This window comes from Egretta garzetta, unplaced genomic scaffold (assembly GCF_000687185.1).
Source record: "Egretta garzetta isolate BGI_Z169 unplaced genomic scaffold, ASM68718v1 scaffold29, whole genome shotgun sequence".
Lineage (NCBI taxonomy): Eukaryota > Metazoa > Chordata > Aves > Pelecaniformes > Ardeidae > Egretta > Egretta garzetta.
The window spans coordinates 1,294,005-1,307,096 of NW_009260796.1; the positions used below are offsets into that span (position 1 = coordinate 1,294,005).

At 44.8% G+C, this 13,092-nt stretch overlaps 2 protein-coding genes across 4 annotated transcripts in view; both read right to left on the bottom strand.

Annotated features, from left to right (window-relative positions):
- Positions 1-3,199, bottom strand: part of TNFRSF18 (TNF receptor superfamily member 18) — a 5,532-nt gene extending 2,333 nt beyond the window's left edge. The window contains exons 1-2 of the mRNA XM_009646790.2: positions 2,718-3,199; positions 362-496 (exon numbers count right to left, since the gene is read on the bottom strand). Of these exons, the coding sequence (XP_009645085.1) occupies positions 362-496; positions 2,718-2,892 (310 nt within the window). The 5' untranslated portion in view covers positions 2,893-3,199. The remainder of the gene's footprint in view (positions 1-361; positions 497-2,717) is intronic.
- Positions 3,200-3,846: 647 nt separating this feature from the next.
- The window catches only part of TNFRSF4 (TNF receptor superfamily member 4), an 18,959-nt gene continuing 9,713 nt past the window's right edge, over positions 3,847-13,092 (bottom strand). The window contains exons 7-8 of one of the 3 annotated variants that reach the window (XM_035902130.1): positions 6,603-6,729; positions 3,847-3,925 (exon numbers count right to left, since the gene is read on the bottom strand). In XM_035902130.1, coding sequence (XP_035758023.1) covers positions 6,647-6,729 — 83 coding nt within the window. In that variant the 3' untranslated portion in view covers positions 3,847-3,925; positions 6,603-6,646. Of the gene's footprint in view, positions 3,926-6,602; positions 6,730-10,494; positions 12,939-13,092 lie in introns of those variants that run through there. The other 2 variants (XR_004843022.1, XM_035902131.1) reach the window with 2 other exon arrangements.

Genomic DNA, 13,092 nt, shown 5'->3' on the forward strand with positions numbered 1-13,092 from the left:
TTTGGGAAATGTATGGGTAGACCCCTTACAGAAGAGACATAGAATAGTCTGATCTGACAGCAGAGGGTGTAAAGTTGAGGCAACACAGAGCAAAACAGTCTTCTAATGACAGTTCTAGCAGCTTGGAAGAAAAGTAATACTGAAAGTCTGAGCATGGAAGTGGAAGTCTCAAATTTAGGATGGGAAGAATTATAAAATAGGAAAGCAAGGATTTTAGTCAGAGGCCACAGTATAAATGCCAGTTCTCCCTGCACCACAAGCATCCCCAAAAGCAGATTATAATAAGTGAAGGAAACTGCTGCTCAGCCAACCACTTATATTGAACTCTGTCTTTTAGAGTCATTTTCATTTCTTTAATTACCAAGCTTAACCAGCTCCTCGCCCTCTGCACATTCAGGCAGTTTTTTGCAGTAGAGACATGCGCTATCAACACAGCTGTATCCCTCACGACATCTGCAGTCAAGGTCCTCAGTATCTTGACATGTGCTGTTGCTTCCTGTCAAGAAGAAAGAAGTTAGACTTGCCTTTGCCATAGAGCCCAGAAATTAACTTAACCATTAGTCTTACTGGCTGACACAGGTAAAACAGTTCCTTACTGTACTGCAGTGGAAAAAATTGATACCAGAAAGACGTCACTAGAGTACTCAAATTCAGCACCACTCAGATTTTTGAGTCATGGTTATCTGAGCACTGCGTGAGTTACCACTAAAACCCGTCTCTCTTATCTGGAAGACCAGTGTAGATCATGGTAGACATAAGTAAGGCAGCAGGTTTGCTTTACTACATTGTGCAGATTTAGACACCAGGGGCAGTGAGGAGGGCACTGCCAGTGTCCTGGAGAAGCACTACAAGTTAACTAGCCATCCAGCGAGCTCTCAGGACACTGTCAGAGCTCTTCTCAGTTAGGCTCAGCCATGTTAGAGGAGGGATGCCCAGAAAATCCTTGGCCAGAGAAGCTTGAGCTCCTTTTCCATGCCTTTCCTAACAACAGGAGCTGCTTCCTACACTCTGTTGGCAGAAGTGGGTCTAATTCCAAGCCATAAAACCAGCACCCTTCCTACCCCTCTGTCCTTCTGTTTCTAGAGGAGTTCTGCCGTGAACTTTGCTTGCACTCAAAAAATATCATCTCTAATTCTGAGAGGCTCCTGGGTTCATGAGAGCAAAGGATTGATCATATATACTGATCCCATCAGTAAACAGCATCAAGCAGTCCTTCAGGCAGCTGGAGACCAGTTAGAGGAAAAGTGCTGTTCAACAAGGAAGCTGTATAATCTTAAAGGAAAAAAAATACAGAGGGAAATGCTGGCTATTTCAACAGCATGCTTGAAAACCCACAGTGAGTAGCAGAGATCAAGCAAAGATTATTTCCTGAGGTTAGTGACGGAATGTACAGGGCCACCAGGGAACTGCCCACATCTTCCTCTGCCCAGTGGCCTCCTCTGGCCCTCAGAACTTAATAAAATCTGGCAGCAAAAAGGAAACAGCTTGGGGATGCTTCTTTCTGCCTACCACTAGTGGGTGATTCTGGAGTTGATCCCACTAAGCAATGACTCTCCTACCTCATGCTGAATAATTTTATTGCAGTGGGAAGGGAAATATCCTGGGGTCTTCATGCTACTGAGGACTCTCTAGATCTTCTATTTATTGCTCATTCCCACAAATCCCATGTGTGGACTCCTTCCACAGGGAACTCTGTGTCCTTGTTGTCGGATGAGGCAGGTATATTCAAGTTACTAATAGGTGGGAGGCTGCCTCCTACCTAGGCACCAATGAAAGATGTAACTTCTCAGATGTCTCCTGTCTGCAGGACAACAGCACTACTAATACTACTTAGACAAGGCTTCCAGCCACCCTTCTTTTGGGACAAACAGAAGAGGAAGATGCATTCCTTGCTGTCAGTCATACACACATGTTCCCTACTGTTCAGCTCTGGCTACCACTATGGACAGCGCTAAGTTAGGAAGAATAGCAAGATTGTTCCTGGGACCATGGAAGAGGCCATTAGAATCACCTGTCCTGTCCTTCCACCTAACAGGCACAGAAATGTCACCCAGTAAGTCCTGCAGCTAGCCTGTTCCACCTCTAGTGCCTTAATTTGACTTAAAATTACAGACAAGTGAGAACCCATTACCATCTCACCACCACCCAAAGAGCATGCAAGGATACAAGTTAGAACAGGCTGTTGAAAGTAATGATCACCTGAGACCTTGTCTGTGTATTTACTTCTGAGACAAGCACAGGCCAGCGGAACAGAGGGATTGAAGTGGGATGCTTCCTACTCTTTAGGACGACAAATTGCAAAGAACAGCCTTACAGAGAGCATCACTCCCTGTATTCCCTCTGAAGTCTGAATGGCACAAACTTTGAAACCATGTTTGAATGGAGCAAGGGCTCAGAATCAGCGTTAAATGAACACCTTCTTCCTTAGTGAGCAAGACCAACCCACAGACACTTAGCTTTCCCTTTCCTACTACAGAATAGCAAGTATAAGCACGTAACAAATTGGAAACATGAGTCCATTCTGAAGTTTACAGCTAAGGCATGTTATGAATTTAAGGGGCAGAAGGGAAGCCTTTGCCATTTCGTTTTGCATATACAGTTACTCAAGATACATTTACATACACACGTACCCTGCCCCGTTCCCCATACTTGATTACCCCGGTTGACATAAAACAATAACGACAAACAGGAAGATGACGGGCACATCATTCCCTTACCTGTGACTGACTTGCATTTGGGGCAGCATTTTTTTTCGCCTTTACCGATTCTTCTCAGTTCGCCATCCTGGCATGGTGTTGCCAGAGTTTGCTGTGTCCATTGCCCTAGGCACATCACCAGCAGCAAGCAAGCTCGAATCTTGAGGTGAACGACTCCACTTGGCTGTTCAGTCATGTCTTGAGCTATACAACCCAAAAGCACACTAGGGTGGGCTTGTATCAGGACTTTGCTGCAAAAGTACTCTCTCCCCTGACACTGTTGGAAGGCACTGTGCTTTTTGTGGCTGCACTCTTCCTGTTTCTTTCGGGGCGGGGAAAGGATTTTATTTTACGTCATCAAATTCTTAAAGCAGCAGGGCCAAGCAACCATGCACCAGTGACTCCATTAAGAGAGCAACAGGTTAGAAGCAAGATGTAGCATCATGTAATTTCACTTTCAAAGGATTTTGCAAGTTAATATACAATTGAAAATTAATGCAAATTAAATTAGTGTGTGAACTTCAGCGCTCTCAGACTATTTCATTCTGACTTAAGAGTTCGTAATGAATCTAGAAACCTTCAAGGATTTAACTATCAGATTGCAACGTATAGCAAGTCCATCCACCCATTCAGATATTCTGATTCTGTTGTTTTCAACTTCCTTCACTCTGGATCAGGAGACACCCAAATTATTTTCCAGAGCCAATGTAACTCCATATGGATACCATGAAACCAAGAGAAAGAATACAGTCTTCCCCACAGGCTGCAAGGTCAGCCCTGGTACCAAAACTGAAAATGGCTGCAATGGACTCTTTAGAGACATGTACAGCTCCTTGACCCCCAGATCCCTGGGATTTAGGTAACAAAAGACAGCTGCTTAGCAAAATTGTACCTAGTCACAGAAATGTTGCCTGTAATCATCACCTGCTGCTGGGTTTCAATTCCAATGTCTTGCCTTATACAAACGCATATGAAACCTCTCTCTCTGCTTTATCTGTAGACAGTTTGCTTGCTTCTCCCCCCCCCTTCTATTTCCACTGTACCCTAGGGTTTGCTCCTATCCCTGTAGCTTGTGGTTGCTTTTATGTGTGCACAGTGAAGACGGTATTTAAAATCCAACCTCATTCTCAACTGAACAGATGAATTCTGATGCAGAAGCAGTTTTTAACGGATTCTTTTCCACACCGTGTGATGACAAATAGGTCAAGGCAAGGGAGAGTCAGACCTGTGAAGAGATGAGTGCCTTTAGAAAATGCCACGCCTACAGCATTTGACAGTTTTCCTGTTAATTCCTTAGTTTAATACACAGCCAATGAAGCCTGAACAAACTTCCCACACAGACACCATCACTCTTCCTTTAGAGTGTTCTACACTTTCTTCCTGAAGATTCATCTATGGATCTCAAAGAGTAGGTCAGTCAAAACACTTTTCACTTAGTCTTTGGTCTATTCAGGGATCTACCTGTGTTCCTGTCATGGGTTGGAAATAATCGGATAGGTTTGGTATGCAACAGACTCTTCTAGTTTTAAGAATGTATGCTGCAAAGCTGCTTGTATTCTTAAATGTGTTAGGTGAAACTTTTCTATCAAAACATGACATCCAAACGAGCTGCAAGCAGACAAAAGACACCGGTCTCTGCCATCAGTTTTTCCCACATAATGCCCCTAGAAGGCCAACTATTACGTTTTGGAAACTAAAAGCCTCCTACTTTGTAGTTCTGTCACACAGGAGATCCCCTGCTCTTCCCACACAGCACTGTTCTTCACACTTGTCCCCGCCTGCACCACTCACGCCACACTGGAAACACACACACGCTGCCTGCTGCAGCCGCTGCCCAACTGGCCACAGAGAATCCTGGACACCACAGTTCTTGGGTTCAGTCCCCCAAGTCAGGGTTCCTTTCACCAGCTTCTCCAAACAGCATAACCACAATGTACAGGCAACACAGAGACAGGGAAGATGTACAAGTACTAGTCCGGGTGCTGCCCCTGCACAGAAAGCACAGTGCACTCGGCAGCATACAAAACTTTGTCTCACCCTCTTCAGAACTCTGCATAGTCCCACGATGAAAACACTCGGACACTGCAGCAATATACCCTGCAGACCAATCAGTTATGACCACTTCTGAATTGCACACAAGCCCTGACCAACTCTGAGGATATTGTTGTGACCCCTGGCTCTTATAAGAATAGGCTAATAATGAGAACTTGTTTCAAAAGCCCTACTATGTGGTTACAGGGCATGCTGGCTGCAATACCACTTGAAACTACTCCTCCTCACATAATAGGGCAAGGAATACCCGGAGCACACTAAGCCCCTCCACCTTACTGTGGCTGCAGCCACAATTCCTGGGGGCAGAACAGCCCACATCTGCCCTGATAACAAGTGCTGCTACTGCTCTTGTAAAAAGCACGCTAACCAAACTCTCCCTTCCGCCCTCTCCTACCCTTTGCCCCTTCTCCAGCACAGGCTGGTACAGTGGGGAAATGAGGCACCAGCAACTTTTAGAAGTTCCTCACTGCGTCCATAAAGAGATTGTGGACAGGAGGGGGATACACCTTCCCATTCAGCCCAACACTTTCCCTGGCTCTGCAAGTCTTTCTCAGAGTCTATAAAAGAGGTATTTAGTCTCACCTGCATCAAAAAAGCAAGAAAAAAAGACTCATGAAGGAAAGCCAAAGTTCTTGAAATCAAGATTTCTTCTTCATCCCACCAGCACCTGCCTTTGAGGTCAGGTGCTTCCAGTTTCGTTAAAAGGTAGTGTGTAGGCTTCCTGCAAACATAAAAGGGCTGCAAACCCTCTTACAGTAGCTGGCAACGCTGACAGACATTGTGGGATATGTGAGAAATGGTCTTAGGAGCAACCCTGACATATGATTTATTCATGAGGTGTGCAGAGAAAAACGTAGCTCAGGAATAAGATGGGATCAGCTCTGTGCATTGCTGAGAGACTTGCTCAGGGGTGCAGCTCAGGCTCCCCAGAAACTCCCTGAGGTTTTGTTATGTGCACTCGCACCCTGGGTGGAGTCCCACTGTCAATACTGATGTGGAGGAGACAAACCCTGTTAGGACCCTGACAGTTGTTCTGATGCCAAAGCCGGGGTCCTGAGGAGCTCGGAGTCATTCAGCCTCACTTTCTGGAAGTTACACCTCAAGGCCGTACCCCAGAATATCTGGCACACCAGTCACTGATAACTAATGCTGCTGAATAACCAAGCAACAGCTAGGGTGGATAATTTTATAACTAACAGAAGGACTCGAGTGGTAGAAGATGAGGTCACTAACGTAGGCACCACACTTAGTCTCCTGATGCCTTACTTTCTTCATCTTTAGAAGTGCAGAAGTAGCAAGAGACTAGACCATGTCTATCAGAAAGGACAAGGACAGCGTAGTGGTTCCAGATGGAGGAATTGGCTGTTCCCCTGAAGCTCAGAGATGGACACTAATAACTAGCACTGCCTAAATACCAAATATGAACCTTAATCAGACTTTTGCACAGGGTGGTAAACACAGCAAAAGAGAAGGGACCACCAAAGGTCCTACCAAGACAACTGGCAGGTGGTACACAAGGGAACCCTAAGCCTGGCAAAGGTTGCAGGCAGGCAGTTAGCGTGTGTGACATCTGATACCCCGTGTTTATCAGAATAGGAACTAATAATTTATCTCCTTCTATCTTTTTTGAATATTGTTTTTTTCAGAATTGGTCTCTACGTGTTTTCATTCTTGTTCAAGCATTACAGTTGTACACAGATACTGCTAGACAATGGAACGTTTACACTCAGATCACAGACAATATTTGTACATGCCAAGTCTAAATCTCTAGAGTCAGCAGTGCCCTTTCGGAGACAACCTGATTATCTGGCTTTAAAATCTTTGGGGGTTTTCTAAAGCTAACCTTACCTGTCTCTGATGTAAGGTAGTGACATTTCATCTGTCAATCCCTTTCTTGCTCAGTCCTTTATGTGACGTATGTCAATGCTGCTAGGTTTCACACTGCTGCCTTCTCTGGTAGGGTTTCCAGCTTGCTCTGCACCTATTGGTAAAAAAAATGCCTATTTCACTCATCAATAAGCAGTAGTTCTCATTCCTCATCACCTGACTGTTTGGTGGTTTTATTCAGCAGCAGCTACAGGATTAACTAGACAATATTTGGCCAAGACTTTTCAGAAACTAGGAATCTTTACAGTCTTTATCTTCACACACAAGCAGAGGTTCTGTGGCCTGCAGTGTCTTTCAATCCATATAACCTATGTTGAAAATTATAATCTCAAGGGTTAAAAGGCCATTGGAAGCAATGTGGTCTTCGGGGTTGTCTGAGAATGTATATCATGCAGTGCCTTCTCCTTTGCATGAAACAGAGAAGACATAGCACAGTCATGAACAGACAAAGAGAAGAATCATAGAATCGTTCAGGTTGGGAAAGACCTTTAAGATCACTGAGTCCAACCGTTCCCCTAACCCTGCCATCCCACCACTAAACCCTGGCCCTAAGCACCGCGTCTGCCCGGCTTTTAAATCCCCCCCCAGGGGTGGGGACTCGACCCCTTCCCTGGGCAGTCCCTTCCAGTGCCTGACAGCCCTTTCGGGGAAGGAATTTTTCCCAGTGTCCAACCTCACCCTGCCCTGGCACACCTTGAGGCCGTTTCCCCTCGTCCCATCGCCCGTTCCCTGGGAGCAGAGCCCAACCCCCCCAGCTCCCCCCTCCTCTCAGGCAGTTGTAGGGAGCGATGAGGGCTCCCCTGAATACAGTATTCAAGGTGCAGCCTCACCAGTGCCCAGCACAGGGGCACGGTCACTGCCCTGCTCCTGCTGGCCACACCAGTCCTGATACAAGCCAGGACACCGTTGGCCTTCTTGGCCCCCTGGGCACCCTGCTGGCTCATATTCAGCCGCCTGTCGACCAGCACCCCCAGGTCCTTTTCTGCTGGGCAGCTTTCCAGCCATTCATCCCCACGCCTGTAGCATCACATGGGGTTGTTGCCCGCCTTAAGGATGTCCAGCCAGGAGCTGAATATTATACACATCACTGGGAGCCTCATTTTACAGTTTCCTTTCTGCCTGGGACCACGGGAGCCATCAGTTTGCTGAACTGTCCAAATTTTGTTCTTTGGAAAAGGTTAGTAAAGAAGAAAACAAAGCAACCACAAAAAGTAACCACTTCTCAAACACACAATAAGTTCTTGCAAGTCCAGTGGCTTTACTGACACTCCTTAAACTTAATGTCAGCAGTAAGATTGTATTGTTTCCAGGGAGAGTACTTGGTTTCCTGACATTGAGATTTTGCTGATTACCCATAATGGGTGACCAAATGGGTCGTACACGAGCTTGTTCACACGAAATCTATGTAATTTCTGAATGACTACTGATATTTGTTACACTGACGTATGAATTGCCTTGTAAGCTCCATCTCATAAGTTGTTTTCATCCCACTGTAAAAATCTCCATTGCTAGCTGCTACAGGATTCACATTCTGTTGTATAAAACTTGTCTATGTTCTTGGGAAACAACTGCCAGTCAGTCTTTACTTAACGAGCCCTTGACTGCGTTGTGACAGCTATGAGAGATGTTACTCTCACAAGGTAAAGTGACTTGCCACACCAGATGACCTGTGGTAGGACAGCACTTCTGATGGGCTGCAGAAAGCATAGAACCATCGGTGCACGGGGTGCAGGTCAGTACCGCAGCGAGCACATGGTGAGGCTGGCACCAGAGGGGGCACAGGGACATCAGCTCCCCAGAAGGGTACTGTATGAGTAGTGACAGCTCACATAGTACTATCCAAAAACTGGGGGGGGGGAGGGGGGGGAAGCTTAAGGACAAATAATTTATCTGCAGCCTGAAACTAGAAGACAAAGTTGTATTCCTTTCAGCTCTGCTGACCTTTAGGCCAGGCTTGAGATTTTGCAGGGACTAGGAGACTGGCTGCCCAGGGGTGTTCCAGATCCTGGGCTATTTGCAGTGCCTGACTACTGCCTTCCCTCTCTCTTTTGGCACAGAGGGAGAGTTACTGCCCTGCAAACCTGTAGCAGGTAAGGCTAGGGGCACAGGAGTCAGACACTGTGGTAGAAGCACGCATGATTCATGTAGTGCCACATGGGGGTTCCCGAGGCAAGTTAAATTCTCACCCCAAAACAATTAGGGTTTCGCAAAGACCCTTGGATCCTTCCTTTGAGCAGTGCTAACGATGCTTCAGCACACACTCATCAGAGCTCTGCCTTAGCCTGTGGAATGAGTCGTGCAGTCACCTCTCTGGGTTGTTTGCACAGGCTGGCCACGAAAAGTGGTGACTCCTTGCAGGCAATCCCAGTGGAGCAGAGGCCAGGTAATGTAACTGACATTTCATAGAGGGAAACCAAACCAGACAGAGACAAAAACCCCAAGCCTCTGACATTACCAAGCTGTGTATTTCCTTTCCAGCTTAGCAGCTGGCAGCGTGTATATCGGCGGATGTGACCTTTCTTAGTCTCTCATGGCAAACCTGAGTCACTTTGATGCACTAGGTCCCCAGAAAATGTGAAGAGAAAATGCAGGAGATAAAGGATCTGAGGTTGCCACAGTACAGAAACTTGTCATATATTTGTAGGGGAAAACCAAAAAAAAAAAAAAGACAAAGGAGGAAGTGAACATAAAAAGCATAAATTTAGAGACCTGTGGTTTTGTTTTTTTTTTACATTATAACAACTACTGAAACATGAAATATATATGTTAACTGCCAAATCTGCAGTCTGAAAGGAGGGTTCAAGAACTACAAAACCCAGCCCATTTATATAAAGTTTTTCCAATGTGGCTCTCAAATACCACCTGTTCTTGTCCTAATGCTTCTCCAAACCTGAATCCAGCAATGCAATAAGCAAAACAAGCCTCCATTTTAAACATATAGCCTTGTGAAAACTCCAGGCAGCCATATGGGATAGCCTCACATGTAAGAGAAAAAAATACTGTCGATAAAAATCCTTAAGACAAGAGGAGTTATTTTTTTGTTTGGTTTTCCTCCTATTTTTTCTGTAGCAATCTGACCTAACGTCTGTCTGTCGCTAATTGTAAACCAACAATGTAATGGGCTGGCCACAGGGCCTGTAACTCACGGCTAGTGCAGTTGAAAATAAGTTAAAGTATTGACGAAGAAATGGCATTATTCTCACCCAGAGATACAAAGTTATAGGAATTATTAGTCAGTTTTACAGATAGTTCTTACCATCTAGAGGCCAAATTTTAGTGACAACATTCATGCAGACAGTTTTCCCTGTGCTTAATTCAACACCTGAATCAGGGCTCTAGGACGTCCAAGATGGATTTATTTTACAAATCATATAGGTTTACCAGGTACTCTAACTGCCAATACAGTTCATGCTAAAACCAGAGCTAGCATTGGTTTGCAGAATAAGAACCAAACACCTCAGTTTACCACATTACACTGGAAAAAAATTCCCATACAGCCCTATCTTTATCAGCTTAGATCATAGCTGCTCAACTTAGATGGTGTCTCTCTCTCGTGTCTGAGAATGGGGAAATCTGAATGGTTTGAAAAACAGGAGCTTCCTTTGTGACACAGGCCCATACCTTTGAGAAGGGAAAGTTTCATTTGTGGCGCGTAGGAAGACAAGCGTGGGCAGAAGGCAGCACCAATTTGTTCAAGATTCTCTGCTTATTTTTAACTACTTTCTGCCATTTTAGGGAGGATTGGAACAAAAAAAATCCAAGCAGTTTTTCACAGAAGAGTGACAAGACTGAACATGGCAATTAAAAGAAAGATTGTTACTCCTTTATTTAGCGTGAAATATCTATATTAGTTTATTTAAACCGGCAGTCCACCAATACCCAAAATCCTCAAAAAAATCAAATCATAAATGCCTCCAATCCTATCAAGTGTTATTATGGTTTAACTCTTCTAATCAGATTATACGCCCCGATACAGCAGTACAGGCAGCACAGAGTGGCTCACACAGGTATGCATTAGCACAAAAGCCAGCAATTACAGCCTGCGAGGGCTTGCTATGACAGGCCTTCAGCCACACAGCACGCCGAATTGTCCGTCTGCAGTTCTCCAAAGGTTGATGAGCAAATGCAACTTGTCCTCGGCTACCCTACTCCTGCTGCGCGCTTCCAGGGCCAGTATCAATTCCTGCTTCAGCCAGAGGGAACCCATGCCCTCGTTTGCAGGAAATCTGATCGGGAGGCCGTAGGGAGGCACGAGAAGATAGCGCACTCGGGTATCTTCCCATGCAGCTGAGCCAGAGGGCAGTAAACAAGTAAAATTCGTGGAAACAGCTGATGAGTCCGCACCACAGAGGAGCTCTGCTGCCACAGCAGCACTTCTGTTCCTGTGGGCTGTGTTTCCACCATATAACCCACAACCTCAGATAGCTCATTAGTTATCTGCACCTTGCTCAGTTACATGGAAACATGGTACTCGCTTTATTGCCTCTGAAGTGCAGACTACAAACTTGATAAGCATCTTTTGCGAGAATTTGGAATGCATTTCTCAGATTCATCCATTGCACTTTGCCATCCAATTCACTGCAAGACCACAGCGTTTAGGCCACAGCACGCTTTTAAAGACCTCCACATTCAAAACCGGGGCTCTATGCTTTTAAAGGGGCTGAGCCTTATCATCCCGAGTATCACAGCAACTCTCAGGCCAGAACGGCTGCCAGGACAGGTTCACAGATAAAAAACACTACACACAGCTTTCTCAAATTACACAGAAAGACAGGGGCAAGGCAGCATGTGAACTCAAAGCCTGCTAAACCACAGGATGGACCATTTGGTGATCCTGCTTTCTAAGAACTATACACATTGGAGTCACTTTTTGCTCATTTGTACTCTCCAATCATACACATCATACATGCACATCTAGCTGCTACCACAATTTATTTCAAAAAGTCACTATCACAATTCGTATATAATACAAACATTTATATACATTGTATATGCACTTCAAAATAGGAAATCACTGCTAAGTACACCATATGTATAACATATAAGAAGACATATGTTTAAAAACATGTTTCTAGACACCAGTTGTATTCTTGAATACGTTTCCTGTTGCATATTTTGGCATATGCTTTGGTACTGTGTATATAAAATACCGATCCCTAATGAGTTATTAACTGAGGAGTTATATTTGAAGTGCAAAACACTTCTGTATTATATAACTTTCAAGTTTACTTCTTGAAATCTTACACCGAGGTATTTAAATTACACCAAAAGGTATCGACAATAACACTTCAGGTTTCCCTCAGAGGCTTCAGATTTTGAACTTGTTACCTAAAATTTGAATGCTTTCCAAAACTACAGACCGATTAACTTGTGGCAAAACAATACAGAAGTAAAATTCCTTTTGTACAGGCAAACAACCAGGTATTTTAACTGCACAGAGACCAAATCAAGAACACGTCTTCAGTTCTGAATGCAGGCTCCATTGACAGCATGCACAAGGTGAGCATCCAGGTAAGTAGTCAGAGCATAGTTTAGGCAGCTATCCACTGTTACGCGATCTTTGTAACCCTTGAAGGCCCAGAGTCAGCACTGTGTTACAGAGTTCAGCTCTTGCCTCTTACCAACAGAGAGCATCTAGGGAGTTACTCTTTTCTAAACAATCACAAATTTACCATTCATCAGCAGAAAAACTCTAAATGTCCACGTACATGCTTCTAAACCCATGACATAAACAGACTTTCCCCAAATCCAGAGCGCTGTCTGGAACCAAACTTGCTTGTGGATTCAAGTCCCACAATCAAGTCCCACAACAGTGGTTTAACCTAAACAGTTTTACTGTGGAGATGTCCAAGCTTGACTGAAGCAGCCTTGCTGATGACAGACACACCAAGGTATTCAGCACAACAGGATGTCCACCTTTCTTCAGTCCAAAGACAACTGCCCATCACTACATACAGAATTGGCTAGAAACACACAGAGGACTGTATCAACTCAGTCCTGGCAACAGGGATGCTGTGCACAGGATCTGCCTAAGAGAAAGAATCACATGATTCCACCAAGAACAGCTACTCTCATGGGTCCTAATGCCAAAGGGGCCACCCAACGAGACCCAAAGGAACCGAAGTGCCATTAAACAGTTACACACATCCACACATATAGCCACAGAATGCTCTGTCACATTACTTGTTATGGTTGATCGGCTCAGAAATGCAGGAAACAGTAACATAGTGTGGAGTCAGTTTTTGATGAGACTAGAATTGGAGTCAATTTGTTCTTCCTGGATAGGAATTCGAAAGCTTCTTTCTGAAAGACAGATAATAAAAAAAAATACTGTACAGAGAAGAAGGGGCAGGAAAAGGGAAGCCAGGGACTTTTCTAGTTTCATGGATGACTAGGCACCCATGAGTGACTTTTGGGTCGGTGCTTGTCTTTCCAGCTAGTACTAGGAAACACCGAG